Below are 16,163 nucleotides of genomic sequence, written 5' to 3'. Positions count from 1 at the left end.
CAGTTATCAAGTAAGAATTACAGTTACAATATTTACATCTATTTTATCTTTATCATAACTAAAGAAAACTATAACTATCTATCTATTCTTCAACTCTATCAAAGACTCCAGAAGGATATAATATTACCTAAGCAAACAAGAAATAAGCAACTTCTAAACTCTAGAAATGACAGAGACATCTCGCTGTCTTGACAGTCACCCAAAGTTTCTCTGTACCGCTGGGGCATCCATCTTCGGCCCACAGGCCCATAGTATCCAGAGACATTTCCATGAAGCAGGAAATTTCAAAGTCAGTTCAGTCACTATCTGCTGTGTCCTGCAGAATGTCTCGCAGACTCCTTCATGAATCAAGAACCCCGAAAGATCATCTCACCTTTAGGCAAGTTCAGTAGTCCTCTCTCTGTGGGTTCTCTGTATCCAGTTTATGCAACAGTCCAGGCAAGAGCAGTTTCTTGCCCAAATGGCTATCAAACTCCATAAGGATCCTCTTCGATGCCCATCTTCCTCTTAAAGTAGATTGGTGCTGCCAGGAGCAGACGTGTCTCATTGTCATGAAAAACCCTAAGTTATTAAAACACTTAAATGCCATATTTCATAATCTTTGAAAGATATGAAGGATGTCTATCTAAAATATATCTATGCACATCTAGAAAATCTAACATGACTACAAACTTGACTATTATAAATAACTATTCATTAACAACTTATATACACAACACTTTTACATGAGCTACACAATCACAATACCTTAATCAATATCAGAAATACATATACATATAATAAAATTGACCTTAAATTAATATCAGTAAACCAAGATTCATATCAATGCAAATTATTCACATCGATATCATCTCCCCCTTTAAATGTAAAAGAACATTTATAAACAATATTTGGGAATATGGACGTAGTTATTTCTCTCCAAACTGCTTCCTGCTGAATGGGGGCGCTGTTATTCGGGTCTTTTATGGGATAACCTGTCTGCTAGGTTCATCACAGTTGGCAGTTGAGCGAAGCAATTTTTTAAGGGTGTTCACAGCAACCCTTCAGGAGGGCGTGGTCTATCATACCATATCGTGATCAAAGAAGCAATCCACAGTGTCTCATCTTCTGTGAAAACAAAAGAAGAAACTCTTTTCCAAAGTATCATATCCTTAGATCCAAATTCTGAAGTCAAGGTATTTTGAAAATATCTATCTTGGATTAGTTCAGCAGCATTTATAAACAAATATCTTTTAGCAGATGTTGCTCTTTCCTCAGCATTCAAACAATTCAAAGAGAGCATAATAGCATACAGTATCAAGATTTTCTGTGTACTTTCCATCTTTGTGCGGCTTTATTTTAACTCTATTTTGTTTACTTTTACTTTTATATTTTCTGTATATCTTCGTCCTGGAATAACTCTTTAGACCAGGCTGTCCTTGAACTCTCAGAGATCCGTCTGTCTCTGCCTCCCAGGCATTGGGATTAAAGGCGTGTGCCACCACACCTTGAAGTCACAGAGGTCAATCTCCCTCTGCCTCCAAAGTGTTGGGATTAAAGGTGTGCACTACCACACCCAACTACTCTCTTTCTTCCTTATTTTACTTTTAAGAACTTTAATTTTCAGCCTGTATATATTTTTAAACACACTGTAAATCATTTAGAGTTTTCTTTATCTTTGAATCTCTCTTTACTGTATATCTCTCTTTTTCTGACCACATGAGTCTTTAATTTACCAAGCAATATCAGTAGGATGAAAGCCGTGGCTTTGACGGCTGGATCCAGCCATTCCTTAGCTTTCCAGCCTCATGGCGGAGATACCGGCTGTAGCCATGTTTACCACCACAACTCTGTGGCGTTTCAAGGTCCTTGCCAGCAAACAAGCTACAACACTCAAATGCTCTCTCTGTAGCTGACCTCCTGCCTCAAAGAGTCAGAGTTTGCCCTGGCAGGATGGCCCACAAAGCCAGCATTTTAAAACAGCACAACTTTTTTCCTGCTACGGCTGAAAACCGAAAAGCATGCCTTCAGCTTTTCACCAACACCGTTTTAAGTGTTTCGTGGCAGGACCTCTTAAATGAGCTGCAAGGTTTCACAGCTGAAGCTGAGTCAGGAAGCCTCTCTTAGATGAGAGCACTTGCTTGCCTCTAGCAAGCAGAGCAAACCCGAGAAATTGTTGCTACCAAGAAAACATGCTTTACTCTATTTTTTCCCAAGCTTTCTCAAGTTTTCTGTAGATTCAGTGCCCCATGTCTGGGCGCCATCTGTAGTAAGAGCTGCGGGCCTCTTCCCATAGCCCGGCTCATGGTTGCCTGGCTAGCTTATGCCCCAAAATAACGACACACAAACTATATTCTTTTAAACACTGCTTGGCCCATTTCTGTTCATGTGTGTAGCACCCCAAGGAGCGCTTACCGGGAAGATTCTAGCCTACGTCCATCCTGGGTCGGAGCTTCATCGCATCTGCCGGGGAGAGGGGAGCATGGTGTCTGCTCCAGAGAGCAGAGCTGTCGAGTCTGAGCTCACTTCCTATTCCTCCCAGCATTCTATTCTGTTTACTCCACCTATCTAAATTCTGCCCTATCAGATGGGCCAAGGCAGTTTCTTTATTAGCCAATGACCTTCCTCCATCATAAACTGAAAGAAAAAAAACATATGATCATTTCATTAGCTGCTGAAAAAGCATTTGACAAAATTCAACATCCCTTTATGATAAAAGTTTTGGAGAGATTAGGGATACAAGGGTCATACCTAACTATAATAAAAGCTATTTACAGCAAGCGGACAGCTAACATCAAATTAAATGGAGAGAAACTCAGAGCCATCCCACTAAAATCAGGAATACAACAAGGCTGTCTACTCTCTCCATACCTCTTCAATATAGTGCTTGAAGTTCTAGCACTAGCAATAAGACAACATAAGGGGATCAAAGGAATTCAAATTGGAAAGGAAGAAGTTAAACTTTCATTATTTGCAGATGATATGATAGTATACATAAGTGACCCCAAAAACTCCAGCAAAGAACTCCGACAGCTGATAAACACCTTTAGTAGCGTTGCAGGATACAAGATCAATTCCAAAAAATCAATTGCCCTCCTATACACAAAGGATAAGGAAGCAGAGATGGAAATCAGAGAAGCATCACCCATCACGATAGCCACAAATAGCATAAAATATCTTGGGGTAACTCTTACCAAGGAAGTAAAGAATCTATTTGACAAGAACTTTAAGTCAATGAAGAAAGAAATTGAGGAGGATACCAGAAAATGGAAGGATCTCCCTTGCTCCTGGATTGGGAGGATCAACATAGTAAAAATGGCAATTCTACCAAGGGCAATTTATAGATTCAATGCAATCCCCATTAAAATCCCATCAAAATTCTTCACAGATCTTGAAAGGACAATAATCAACTTTATATGGAGAAACAAAAAACCCAGAATAGCCAAAACAATCTTATATAATAAAGGAACTTCTGGAGGCATTACCATCCCTGACTTCAAACTCTATTACAGAGCTACAGTAATGAAAACAGCGTGGTACTGGCATAAAAACAGAGAAGTCGACCAATGGAATCGTATAGAAGACCCGGATTTTAACCCACAAACCTATGAACAACTAATTTTCGATAAAGGAGCTAAAAGTATACAATGGAAGAAAGAAAGCATCTTCAACAAATGGTGCTGGCACAATTGGATGTCAACTTGTAGAAGAATGAAAATAGACCCATATCTATCACCATGCACAAAACTCAAGTCCAAATGGATCAAAGACCTCAATATCAATCTGAACACACTCAACCTGATAGAAGAGAAAATGGGAAGTACCCTACAACATATGGGCACAGGAGATCGCTTCCTATGTATAACCCCAGCAGCACAGACATTAAGGGCAACATTGAATAAATGGGACCTCCTGAAACTGAGAAGCTCCTGTAAAGCAAAGGACACTGTCATTAAGACAAAAAGGCAGCCTACTGACTGGGAGAAGAACCCCGCTACAGACAAAGGTCTGATCTCCAAAATATATAAAGAACTCAAGAAACTAGACTTTAAAAGGATAATTAACCCAATTAAAAAATGGGGCACTGAACTGAACAGAGAATTCTCACCAGAAGAAGTTAAAATGGCCAAAAGATACTTAAGGTCATGCTCAACCTCCTTAGCGATCAGAGAAATGCAAATCAAAACAACTTTGAGATATCATCTTACACCTGTCAGAATGGCTAAAATCAAAAACACCAAGGATAGCCTTTGCTGGAGAGGTTGTGGAGAAAGGGGTACCCTCATCCATTGCTGGTGGGACTGCAAACTTGTACAACCACTTTGGAAATCAGTGTGGCGGTTTCTCAGAAAAATTGGGATCAACCTACCCCTGGACCCAGCAATAGCACTCTTGGGAATATACCCAAGAGATGCCCTAGCATATGACAAAAGCATTTGTCCAACTATGTTCATAGCAGCATTATTTGTAATAGCCAGAACCTGGAAGCAACCTAGATGCCCTTCAATAGAAGAATGGATGAAGAAAGTGTGGAATATATATACATTAGAGTACTACTCTGCGGTAAAAAACAATGACTTCTCGAATTTTGCATGCAAATGGATGGAAATAGAAAATACGATCCTGAGTGAGAACCTTCATCTAGCGATGGATGGAGATAGAGACAGAGACCCACACTGGAGCACCGGACTGAGCTCCCAAGGTTATAATGAGGAGCAGAAGGAGAGAGAACATGAACAAGGAAGTCAGGACCATGAGGGGTGCACCCAACCACTGAGACAGGGTGGCCGATCTATTGGGAGCTCACCAAGGCCAGCTGGACTGCTACTGAAAAAAAACATGGGATAAAACCGGACTCTCTTAATGTGGTGGACAATGAGAGCTGACGAGAGGCCAAGGAGAATGGCACAGGAACTTTCATCTGGCGATGGATCGAGAGAGAGACAGAGACCCAATTTGGATCAACCATCTGAGCTCTTAAGGTCCAAATGAGGAGCAGAAGGAGGGAGAACATGAGCAAGGAAATCAGGACCACGAGGGGTGCACCCACCCACTGTGACAGTGGAACTGATCTATTGGGAGCTCTCCAAGGCCAGCTGGACTGGGACTGAATAAGCATGGGTTGAAACTGGACTCTCTGAACAAGGCGGACAATGAAGGCTGATGAGAAGCCAAGGACAATGGCACTAGGTTTCGATCCTAATACATGAACTGGCTTTGTGGGAGCGTAGCCTGTTTGGATGCTCACCTTCCTGGACCTAGATAGAAGTGGGAGGACCTTGGTCTTCATGTAGAGCAGGGAATTTGGACTGCTCTTCAGTATCGAGAGGGAGGGGGAGTGGACTAGGGGGAGGAGAAGTGGAGTGGGGATAGGGGGAGGGGAGCGGGGGGAGGGGGCAATATGTGGGAGGAGGGGGAGGGAAATGGGAAACGGGGAGCAGTTGGAAATTTTAAGTAAAATAGAATTAAAAAAATCAAAAAAAAAAAAGAAAGAAATTGAAGAAGACACCAGAAAATGGAAGGATCTCTTTTACTCTTGGATTGGGAGGATCAACATAATAAAAATAGCAATTCTGTCAAGGGCAATATATAGATTCAATGCAATCCCCATTAAAATCTCATCAAAATTCTTCACAGATCTTGAGAGGACAATAATCAACTTTATATGGAAAAACAAAAAACCCAGGATAGCCAAAACAATCTTATACAATAAAGGAATTTCTGGAGACATTACCATTCCTAACTTCAGACTTTATTACAGAGCTTCAGTATTGAAAACAGCTTGGTATTGGCAGAAAAACAAATAAGTCAATCAATGGAATCACGTTGAAGAGCCTGATTTTTCCCACAAACCAATGGACAGCTGATTTTTGATAAAGGAGCTAAAAGTAGACAATGGAAGAAAGAAAACATCTTAAACAAATGGTGCTGGCAGAACTGGATGTCAACCTGTAGAAGACTGAAAATAGATCAATATCAATCACCATGCACAGAAGTCTAGTCCAAATGGATTAAAGACCTCAATATCAGTCTGAACACACTGAACCTGATAGAAGAGAAAGTGGGAAGTACCCTACAACATATGGGCACAGGAGATCACTTCCTACGTATATCCCCAGCAGCACAGACATTAAGGAAAATATTGAATAAAGGGGACCTCCTGAAACTGAGAAGCTTCTGTAAAGCAAAGGACACTGTCACTAAGAAAAAAAGTCAACCCACTGACTGGGAGAAGTTCTTTACCAACCCCGCAACAGACAAAATCTAATCTCGAAAATATATAAAGAACTCAAGAAACTAGACTTTGAAATGCTAATTAACCCAATTAAAAAATAGGCATTGAACTGAACTGAGAATTCTCAACAGAAGAAATTCAAATGGCCAAAAGACACTTAAGGTCATGCTCAACCTCCTTAGCGATCAGGGAAATGCAAATTAAAACAACTTTGAGATACCATCTTACACCTGTCAGAATGGCTAAAATCAAAAACACCAATGATAGCCTTTGCTGGAGAGGTTGTGGAGTAAGGGGCACACTCATCCATTGCTGGTGGGAATGCAAACTTGTGCAACCACTTTGGAAATCAGAGTGGCGGTTTCTCAGGAAATTTGGAATCAACCTACCCCAGGACCCAGCAATACCACTCGTGAGAATATACCCAAGAGATGCCCTATCATACTACAAAAGTATTTGTTCAACTATGTTCATAGCCTCAATATTTGTAATAGCCAGAACCTGGAAACAACCTAGATGCCCTACAATGGAAGAATGGATGAAGAAAGTGTGGAATATATACATATTAGAGTACTACTCAGCGGTAAAAAACAATGACATCTTGAATTTTGCATGCAAATGGATGGAAATAGAAAACACTATCCTGAGTAAGGTAACCCAGACCCAAAAAGATGAAAATGGGATGTACTCACTCATAATTGGTTTTTAGCCATTAAGGACATTGAGCCTATAATTGGTGATCCTAGAGAAGCTAAATAAGAAGGTGAACCCAAAGAACAACATATAGATATTCTCCTGGATATTGAAAGTAGACAAGATTGCTGGGCAAAAATTGTGAAATGGGGGGGTGGCGTGGGATGGGGGTAAGGGAAATTGGGGAGAGAAGAGTAAGAAGGGGAGGATGGGGAGAGCTTGGGGAAATGGTATGGTTGATATAAAAATTTTTATTTTTATTTTATTTTTTATTTTTACTTAAAAATTTCTACCTCCTCCCCTCCTCTCATTTCCCTCCCCCTCTCCCCCCTCTCCAGTCCAAAGAGCAGTCAGGGTTCCTTGCCCTGTGGGAAGTCCAAGGTTCTCCTCCCTCCATCCAGGTCTAGGAAGGTGAGCATCCAAACAGACTAGGCTCCCACAAAGCCAATACATGCAGTAAGACCAAAACCCAGTGCCATTGTTCTTGGCTTCTCAGTCAGCCCTCCTTGTCAGACTTGTTCAGAAGATCCCCTCAATGGAAGAATGGATAAAGAAAGTGTTGAATATATACATATTAGAATACTACTCAGCGGTAAAAAACAATGACATCTTGAATTTTGCATACAAATGCATGGTAATAGAAAACACTTTTCTGAGTGAGGTAACCAAGACCCAAAAAAATGAATATGGTATGTACTCATTCATAAGTGAATCGTAGCCATAAATAAAGGATATTGAACCTATAATCCGTAATCCTAGAGAAGCTAAATAAGAAGGTGAACCCAAAGAAAAGCGTATAGTTATCCTCCTGGATATTGGAAGAGGACAAGATTGCCAGGCAAAAATTGGGAACTTGGGTATCAGAGTGGGAGGTAAAATTATGGGGAGAAAAAAAGTGAGAAGGGGGGATGGGGAGAGCTTGAGGGAATGGGACTTTTGTGATGGAGGAAAGGTTGATATGGGAGCAGGAAAGTATATATCTTAATTAAGGGAGCCATTTTATGGTTGGCAAGAGACTTGACTCTAGAGGTGTCCTCAGGTGTCCATGGAGATGTCCCCAGCTAGATCCTTGGACAGCTGAAGAGAGGGATCCTGAAATGACCTTATCCTATAACCATACTAATGAGTATCTTGCATATCACCATAGAACCCTCATCTGGCAATGGATGAAGCTAGAGACAGAGACCCACATTGGAGCACTGGACTGAGCTCCCAAGTTCAAATGAGGAGCAGAAGGAGGGAGAACATGAGCAAGGAAATCAGGACTGTAAGGGTTCTGCCCACCCACTGAGGTGGAGGGGCTGATCTAATGGGAGCTCACCAAAGCCAGCTGAACTGGGACTGATGGAGCATATGATCAAATCGGACTCTATATTTCACTTCTTAACGTCTATAGTTTAATTCATGGGGACTCATATTTGTAAAAGAAATATAACTAAAGCTTAATTCACACAATTGCTTTAGACATTTCAACATCCCACTTACTCCAAAGGACAGGTCATCTGAACCAAAGCAAAGCAGAGAATTTCCCCTTGTAAGAGACATTGTAAAGAAAAGAACCTATCAAATATCTATAGAATGCTGGACACAATCATAAAAGAATAATTCATCTTTTCAGGATCTCATGGAACTTTCCTCAAAATTGACCACATACATGGTCACAAAGCAAATCTCAAATGATGCAAGAAAAATAAAATAACCCTCTGCTACCTATCAAAGAAACAGAGATTAACCTGAATATCATCTTAAAGAGAAAAACAAAAAGCTTTCATACTGTTGGAAAATAAACAACTCTCGAATGAATGATGAGGGAATCAAAACAACAATAATGAAAATAAAGACTTCTTAGACTTAACTAAATAGGAATACTACATATACTCAAATTATGGGACAAAGTGAAAGTGGTAAAAAATGTCATTTATCTAGCTTTTTACACAAAATAGGTTATATCTTCTACTATCAGTCTAAAACACACCTAAATGCTCTAGAACAAAAACAAATGTGGGCATCCAAAAGGAAAAGACACAGGAATAATCAAAATGACATCTGTATTTAATAAGTTAGATAAAAGAGAAAAATAAAAATAGGCAATCAAAAAAGAATATATTCTTTGAGAAAATCAAGCCTAATCTTTATCCAAAAAATCTTAAAGATTGAATATATAAATTAATAGAACCTGAAATAAAGAGGAGACATAAAAATACACATCAAGGAAACCTAGGTTTTCTTAGGTCTTACATAAAAAAACTTACAATAACAAAATTGGAATATCTAAACGAAAAGGATAATTTCTCATTAGAATTATCAGATTAAATCAAGATTAGAGTATCAATAAATGTACTTCTGCAATTCCTCAGGAAATAGAAACAATCTTTAGGAGTCTCAACACCAAAGAAAGCCCAAAGATAGATAATTTTAGCAAAGAAGATTAACTTATATTTCAGTAAGAGCAAACAACGGGTTTTTTTCAGGTTATTCCACAAAATATAAACAGAAGCTAAATTGCCAACTTCACTTTATGAGACCACAATCATCTGATACACAATCCACAAATAATTTGATTATGAAAGAAAATTTCAATGAATTTCCCTTTTGAATATCACTGTAAAATACTCAATAAAATGCTTTCAAACTGAATCCAAGAACACATGACAAAGATAAAGACCAACTAGGCTTTATCCCAAAGTTTGGTGGATGGTTCAACACATGAAAATCAGCCAATATAATTCACCATATAAGCAAACTGAAAGGAAAATACACATCATAATCTCATTAGATGCTAAAATTCCTTTGACAAATTCCAACGAACTTTCATGACAATAGTCTTTGGGCAATTATGGATTCAGTGAACATACCTCAGCATAATAAAGCTATTTACAGTTCTCCTGGGTCCAACATAATAATAATAGGAAAACAGCTCAAAATTTTTCTATTAAAATCAAAACCAAGTCAAGATTGTCTATGCTCTCTATGTCAATCAACATATTATTTGAACTTTTAATAAGATCAGTAACACTGTCAAAGAACATCAAAAAGCTACAAATTGAAAAGAAGGAATCTAAAATATAGGTATATGCAGAATAAATGAGACAATATATAAGTGATTTAGAAAATTATAGCACAGAATCACTACAGCTGAATCACTCCAAAAGTGGTGGGATACAATATTAGGTAAAAAAAAAAAAAAAAAAAAAAAAAAGCCATCCTAGTCAATAATGACAATGAGGCTTTGAAAAAAATCAGTGGAACAACACCCTTCATAATAACCAGAAATGATGTAAAATAGCTCTATGTTCCTATCTAAAGTAAGTGAAAGACTTTTATATTGTATATTTTATTACATTCAAACTATCATATTATATTCAATGTGATGATAAAGTTTGTATTGAGTTGGAGGGTGTAGCTAGCTACTAGCTGACCAAAATTAACCACAGAAATTTTTCAGGAGAGAGGACAGCTACCCAGAGGAAGTAATAGTGGGACATTAGAGAGGAATTTGACTCTTTTTGATGGGGGAAAAAAGAGATATGCGGGCATTTGTTGCTTCTCCGCTCCTATTCTGATTGTTCAGGCTCTTACATTGATAGCTAACTCCTGAGTTTTTATTGATAAAAAATAATTAGCTAAAAACATCATCTGGCATTCAACTCTGGGAACAAAATCAAGAGTTGGCCAGTCACCATGGGCTTTGCTGCCACTTTAGTGACTGTCTCCACAGATGGATTTTTCTCCCTTGCCTCCAATCATCAAAGTAAGTGGCTTGTTCTCTCTCTCCATGGGTTGCAAACTTTCCCTGGACCCCATGTTACAGCTGCTTCTTCTTCAGTTGAGCTGCTTCAGCATAGATATGAACTATACACACATACACACACAAACACAGAAACTGCTACACATAGAGATACATCTATAGAGAGAGAAATGCATATTACAGCCACATACTCATTTATACATACTCACTGGTTTGTGCAATGACACACCGATAAACACAGTGGCATGTGTAGACAGAAAGACATATAAAACCCAAAGAAACACAGAAAGAGAATTTTGCAAAAGAGATACATAGACACACATGCATGCATATTCTCAGATAATACACACAGGGAGAAATACATGGATACAAATAACCACACAACGTGACAATGACAGAGAAATTTAAGCCCATATACAAAGACATAACAACAGTCACACAAACATACATAGCAACACAGATATACATGTGTGCAAGCATATATAAAGAAATATGAAGAACATACATATAGGCACATGAAGACACATGTATTGACAAACACTCACAGGCAAATATACATAAATAGCTCCCATATAGAAACACATAGATACAAGGCAAATTTATGCTCATTTCTAAAAACAGAGAGAGATGCAGCTATACTGAAGCATATACCAAATACACACACACACACACACACATATACATAATATAGCAACACAGACATAGACCCAGATACAAAGAAACACACAAAAATACATGCATACACATTCACATAAAGGAAAATGCATGTATGCATAAAATTGAATCACAGCACAGTTTCTTCCATAACTACTCTCAGAGTTATATGTGAGGTCCCCAGAGTCTACATGGAGGAACAATCAGTTAAGGAAACTTATGGAAAACATCACATTCAGTAACTTACCACATGTGTGACAATTAACAAAGGAGTGTTCATCTTATCAACATGAAGAACATTAATAACTAAGGACTGATATGTTTTTAATATTATCGTGGGATGATATTCGTGTGCTTTGTAGCAATCACTAATTTCCATTGATAATTAGTTTCTTCCCTGACATTGTCTGTATTGGAATTTTGTATCAAAGTCTAGATTTATTTACACTGCAGAAAAATGTTCAGAAATTTTTCTATATGTTGAATATTTCTTAAAGTACTAGATTTGGCCCTCTGAGATCCTCTATGCACTATGACATTGATGACACCAAATATAATCCAATAAAAGAAACTCTACCTTCAAAAATTTAATATCAGATTTTTTCCTATCATCCAGTGACTATTTGTCTTATTGAGGAAAATCATGCACTGCATGGGAACGGCATGCACAGTGCTGTATACATCATAACTGCTCTGACTAAAGGCCCTGTCAAAAGTCTGTACCATTAGTCATTCCAATGAGGAATTCAGTGAGAACTTCTTCAGTGTCTGACACTTAGAAGGTGATAGTTTTAAACTGCATCTACCTAATCTGGAGAGGTATTCGTCTGAGTATTTGAGATTGGTCCAAGTAAGGTCAAAATTTAAAAAAGCATAAATTTCAGCAAGTTGGTTTGCAAAAGTTAACATCCCAAGGGATGAGTCAATTGTGAAGTCTCTATTTCTTATAGAGACATCCAACCTTCTGTGAGGTGGTGACCCATATTCTTTGTATACCTAGTGATTCTCAGATTATAAAGCACACAGTTAGAGAACTGTCTGTGTGACCGTAAATGAAAAATAAATTGTGGATGATGTCATAATTTGGTTATCATATAATTTATGCCTTGACAAGTATAATTGCATATTGACTCTGTGATCATAATTATAAAGTCAAAAGAGACTGTATATTTAATATAACTTTTTTCAGTTAGGAGAAAACTTGAGCACCATCTTCATTGTCTGAGATGGGCATCCCAACCCAGTTCTAATTCAAGTGAAGCATGAAAGAAATCATGGCCAGAACTAAAGATGCATCATTGTGGGCCATCTGATACAGAGAGGGAAACTGAGCACAATCACTTAGGATAAGATGGACAGGTGCATAGATAAGCTGAATCAATGACCTGCAGTGCATGGGTAAGCTGAATGAACACAGGGAGCAGCTGGAGTAGCATGCACTCCTGAGAACTTAAAAACACTTCTGTCAAGTGTTCTAGAAACCCCCCACACTTGGTAAACTTTCTCATCTCTGTTATACACAAGGAAATGTAAAAGCCCCATCAAGTCTCTGAATAGTAGCCCATAACCTCACATTTTGACATGCATGTGTGGCCATTATCTTCCTCACACTTTTCTTAGCATCTGGGAATAGTACAAATGAAGACAAGGATTTCTTTCAAATCTCCAAAAATACTCACCTGCTGAGATTTGCAGAGACCTGTGACTAATCCTATTATGACAGATATTGTTCAGTAAGGTCCTCTAAGCGCCATAATACACCTGATCTTGTCGTAACAGACATAATTAGGGTAAGTTTCTTTATTTTGTCCAGATAAAATGAATGAGACTGTGTAATTGTGACACATTATTACACCATCATTGCTGGTAACTGAAATACTAGTGACATATTTGGTAAAATATCAGGGTTCTTGCTACATCACCAATGCAAAAATTCAAGAACAGAGAAAACTGGTTGTTTTCAGTTTGTGTTCTATAAAAGGCAACAGTGTTTATTATGGACAGAGATCTGCATATGATTATTTGTAGTAAAAAGAAGGATTATCCCATACTGTACAATATTCCCAACCTCCCTCAATAATTGAAGCAAATGTCCCATGCTGTGAGTTTGGAAAGACATAAGTTGCTGGAAGGTTAAAAATACTTTAAAAGTTCATGAGAGTAAATCTCCCATAAATAAGTTGAGCCATTTGCAACTTTCACAGAAAAGGCCATGCATCTCTGGTTTTTTAGTGCTTGCACAAGGGATAAATAAAAGGTACAGGCTTTGGTGATACAGAAAACCTGATCAGATATTCAGTTTGAAATAAGTGAGCAATATTAAAAGTACACGTAATGCATTAGACAACATTCAGGTAAGTTTTATGAAACAAAGTTAATTGGAGGAGGCATTCAAGGAATGACTGGTGAGTGCACAGTGGTCTCTTGGGGTAATGTTTGGTTCCTGTACTAATAATTCTTTCATATTTAGTGGACAATATAGTTAACATATTCCCTCATGTCTACCATCACTATCTTGTATTTTTATTTTTCTGGTTTATCAATTAAAGGTACAAAATGTTCTTTAAATATTTAATTGTTAATACATTTAACTATCAGACTACATTTGGTAAATAAATTGATTTGTGGGTATGGACATGAGAAATATATAGACAATAAAAGGGAATGGATTTCACAGTTTTCAGTAAAACTGGTTTTTATTTGCCACTGGCCTTGAATGCATAATGTTACACATACTCCATTTCATAAATGCAGAGATTAAGGGCCTAAACCACAATATTGTCCAAATATTTAAAGCTTACATAGGTATGTTTGATGTAATTGTACCTGGTATATCTGAACAACTTAAATTTTCTTATACAGAGCACCTTTTGTCTACATTTCCAGTTATAAACTCACAACACTGGCATGCAATTGAGAACTATGTACATCTGGAAATTGCAGTGAGATTCGTTTGTGCCAGTATTACAAGCTTGTAAAGTACAATAACATAAAGTATGCAATGTATGGAAAATATTTATACATTTTTATGATATAAAGAGTCAACAATGCCATTTTGTGTTCATGTTTACTCTTAAATAATATTAACTAATAATAATAATAAATAATAACTCCTATGTCTTTTTACACATTACCTATCATATGAACAATAAACAACAAACTCAAACATTTGCTTTCATACGGAATTATGTATTCAGACATAAAAGCAATCTATTTTCTATTTTGATTTCTTACCATTGTGGTGTCTTTATGAATAAATAAAATATTTACCTCTACATGTTGAAATAAAAAACAATGTTAAAATATTTGTTATTACCTTATGGAAAATGCCATCAATAGTTTCAGTAATACTCAAGAGGAACTTGAGATAAGAACTTATGGAAGTGAAACATTAACTCTTGCACACTAAACATTAGGAATTGTCAATGATTTGAGCTCTGGGGGTGGCAGAGTGATCAAAGTGCTATATTTGACAAGAACAACCAACAATGCAAAAAAATCAAAAGTGCATAGTGCACAAATTGGTAAAAGACAAAGCTAAAATTAGTAAAATTATTGAAGAGAAAAATAATACATAAATTAAATAGTGTTGACAGTGAGTAACCAGTTTAGATCTATAGAGAAGAGACACGTGTTTCTTAAATAAAGGCAAAGAGCTAGTAGGTAAACACTCTCAAGTGTTGAAAAGTATCACATGCTGCAGCTGCAATCAGGTAAGTGCAAAGAAAGTAAGCAGTCACCACTATTAGTGACAACACATATTTCAAAGAATGCAAACATATAGGTGGAAGGGCCTTACCTTCCTAAGCCTAGATGTAGGGGAAGGGCCTTGGACTTCCCACAGGGCAGGGTACTTTGCCCTCTCTTAGGTCTGGAGGGGAATGAGGGGCAGAGTGTTGAAGGGAGTGAGAGGGAAGTGGGAGAAGGGAAGGAAGTGGAAACTTTGACTTGTATTATTTATAAAGTAATTTTAAAAAGCTAAAAAATTTCCTATTATATTGTATTTTATTATTTAAAAACTATTTTTAAATTTAAATATATTGTATTGTATTCTTCTCCTCCTCCAAGTATTCCCATATCATCTCCTATTCACCACCTGCTCAACTTTTAAGCTCTTTCTCAGGAAAACAATAGAAACCCAATATAACAAGGAAATTCCCCAAACCACCACACAGGGAAAAATAAATGTAACCAAATTAAAGGAGTAGTTAACAAATGTAAAAAAAAAATCTTACTTTAAAGAGACACTGAGCACTATCCTATGGGAATAAAGGCCTGTGGATGTACAAATATTTCTGACCCCTATGAAATATTAATGGTGACATTTACATAGACAATTCAAAGAAACTTACTGTATATTCAGAATGTGGTTGAAATAATCTTTCTCCACAGGCCGCTGCTCCATTATAAGGAAGAAGACACACCTTGTCACCAAATCTTCATCCTTGTCTTTATTCTCATACATTCTCCAAAAGCACCTGGGTTGAGTGAACCTGGACACAAGAAGTGGAATGTTCAGGAAAAAAAAGAGAAAAACCAAAGCAAACATCTTTGTCTTCCTTGAAGCCTGGGCAGTGTGTGTGGTGAAGTGCTCTTCAGATCAGCACATTATATGGGTACCCATATTTTCCCACCTGCTTTTATTTCTGCAGCCAAAGCAGAGGCTGTTTGTGTATTCATGATTCCTTTATTTCCCAGTTGAATCCTCGCCTCTGTGGAATCTTGGACACTTTCTTCCCCTATGGCTGTGCACCTGATATGCATGTGATCCAAATTTAGCTCGGAAATATATGAGGAGAACTCAGGTAGTTTCATGACATCATTTAATTTTGTGGAAATTATGGCCCCATGGGG

General features: G+C 37.6%; 1 protein-coding gene across 2 annotated transcripts in view; it reads right to left on the bottom strand.

Annotated features, from left to right (window-relative positions):
• The window catches only part of LOC130864310 (vomeronasal type-2 receptor 116-like), a 43,107-nt gene extending 27,249 nt beyond the window's left edge, over positions 1-15,858 (bottom strand). For both annotated transcript variants that reach the window (XM_057754499.1, XM_057754510.1), the window contains exon 1: positions 15,662-15,858. In XM_057754499.1, the coding sequence (XP_057610482.1) occupies positions 15,662-15,858 (197 nt within the window). The remainder of the gene's footprint in view (positions 1-15,661) is intronic.
• Between the last annotated feature and the right edge of the window lie 305 nt (positions 15,859-16,163).

The sequence above is a fragment of the Chionomys nivalis genome, chromosome 2, assembly GCF_950005125.1.
Source record: "Chionomys nivalis chromosome 2, mChiNiv1.1, whole genome shotgun sequence".
Lineage (NCBI taxonomy): Eukaryota > Metazoa > Chordata > Mammalia > Rodentia > Cricetidae > Chionomys > Chionomys nivalis.
This window is presented reverse-complemented; position numbering and strand designations above follow the sequence as displayed.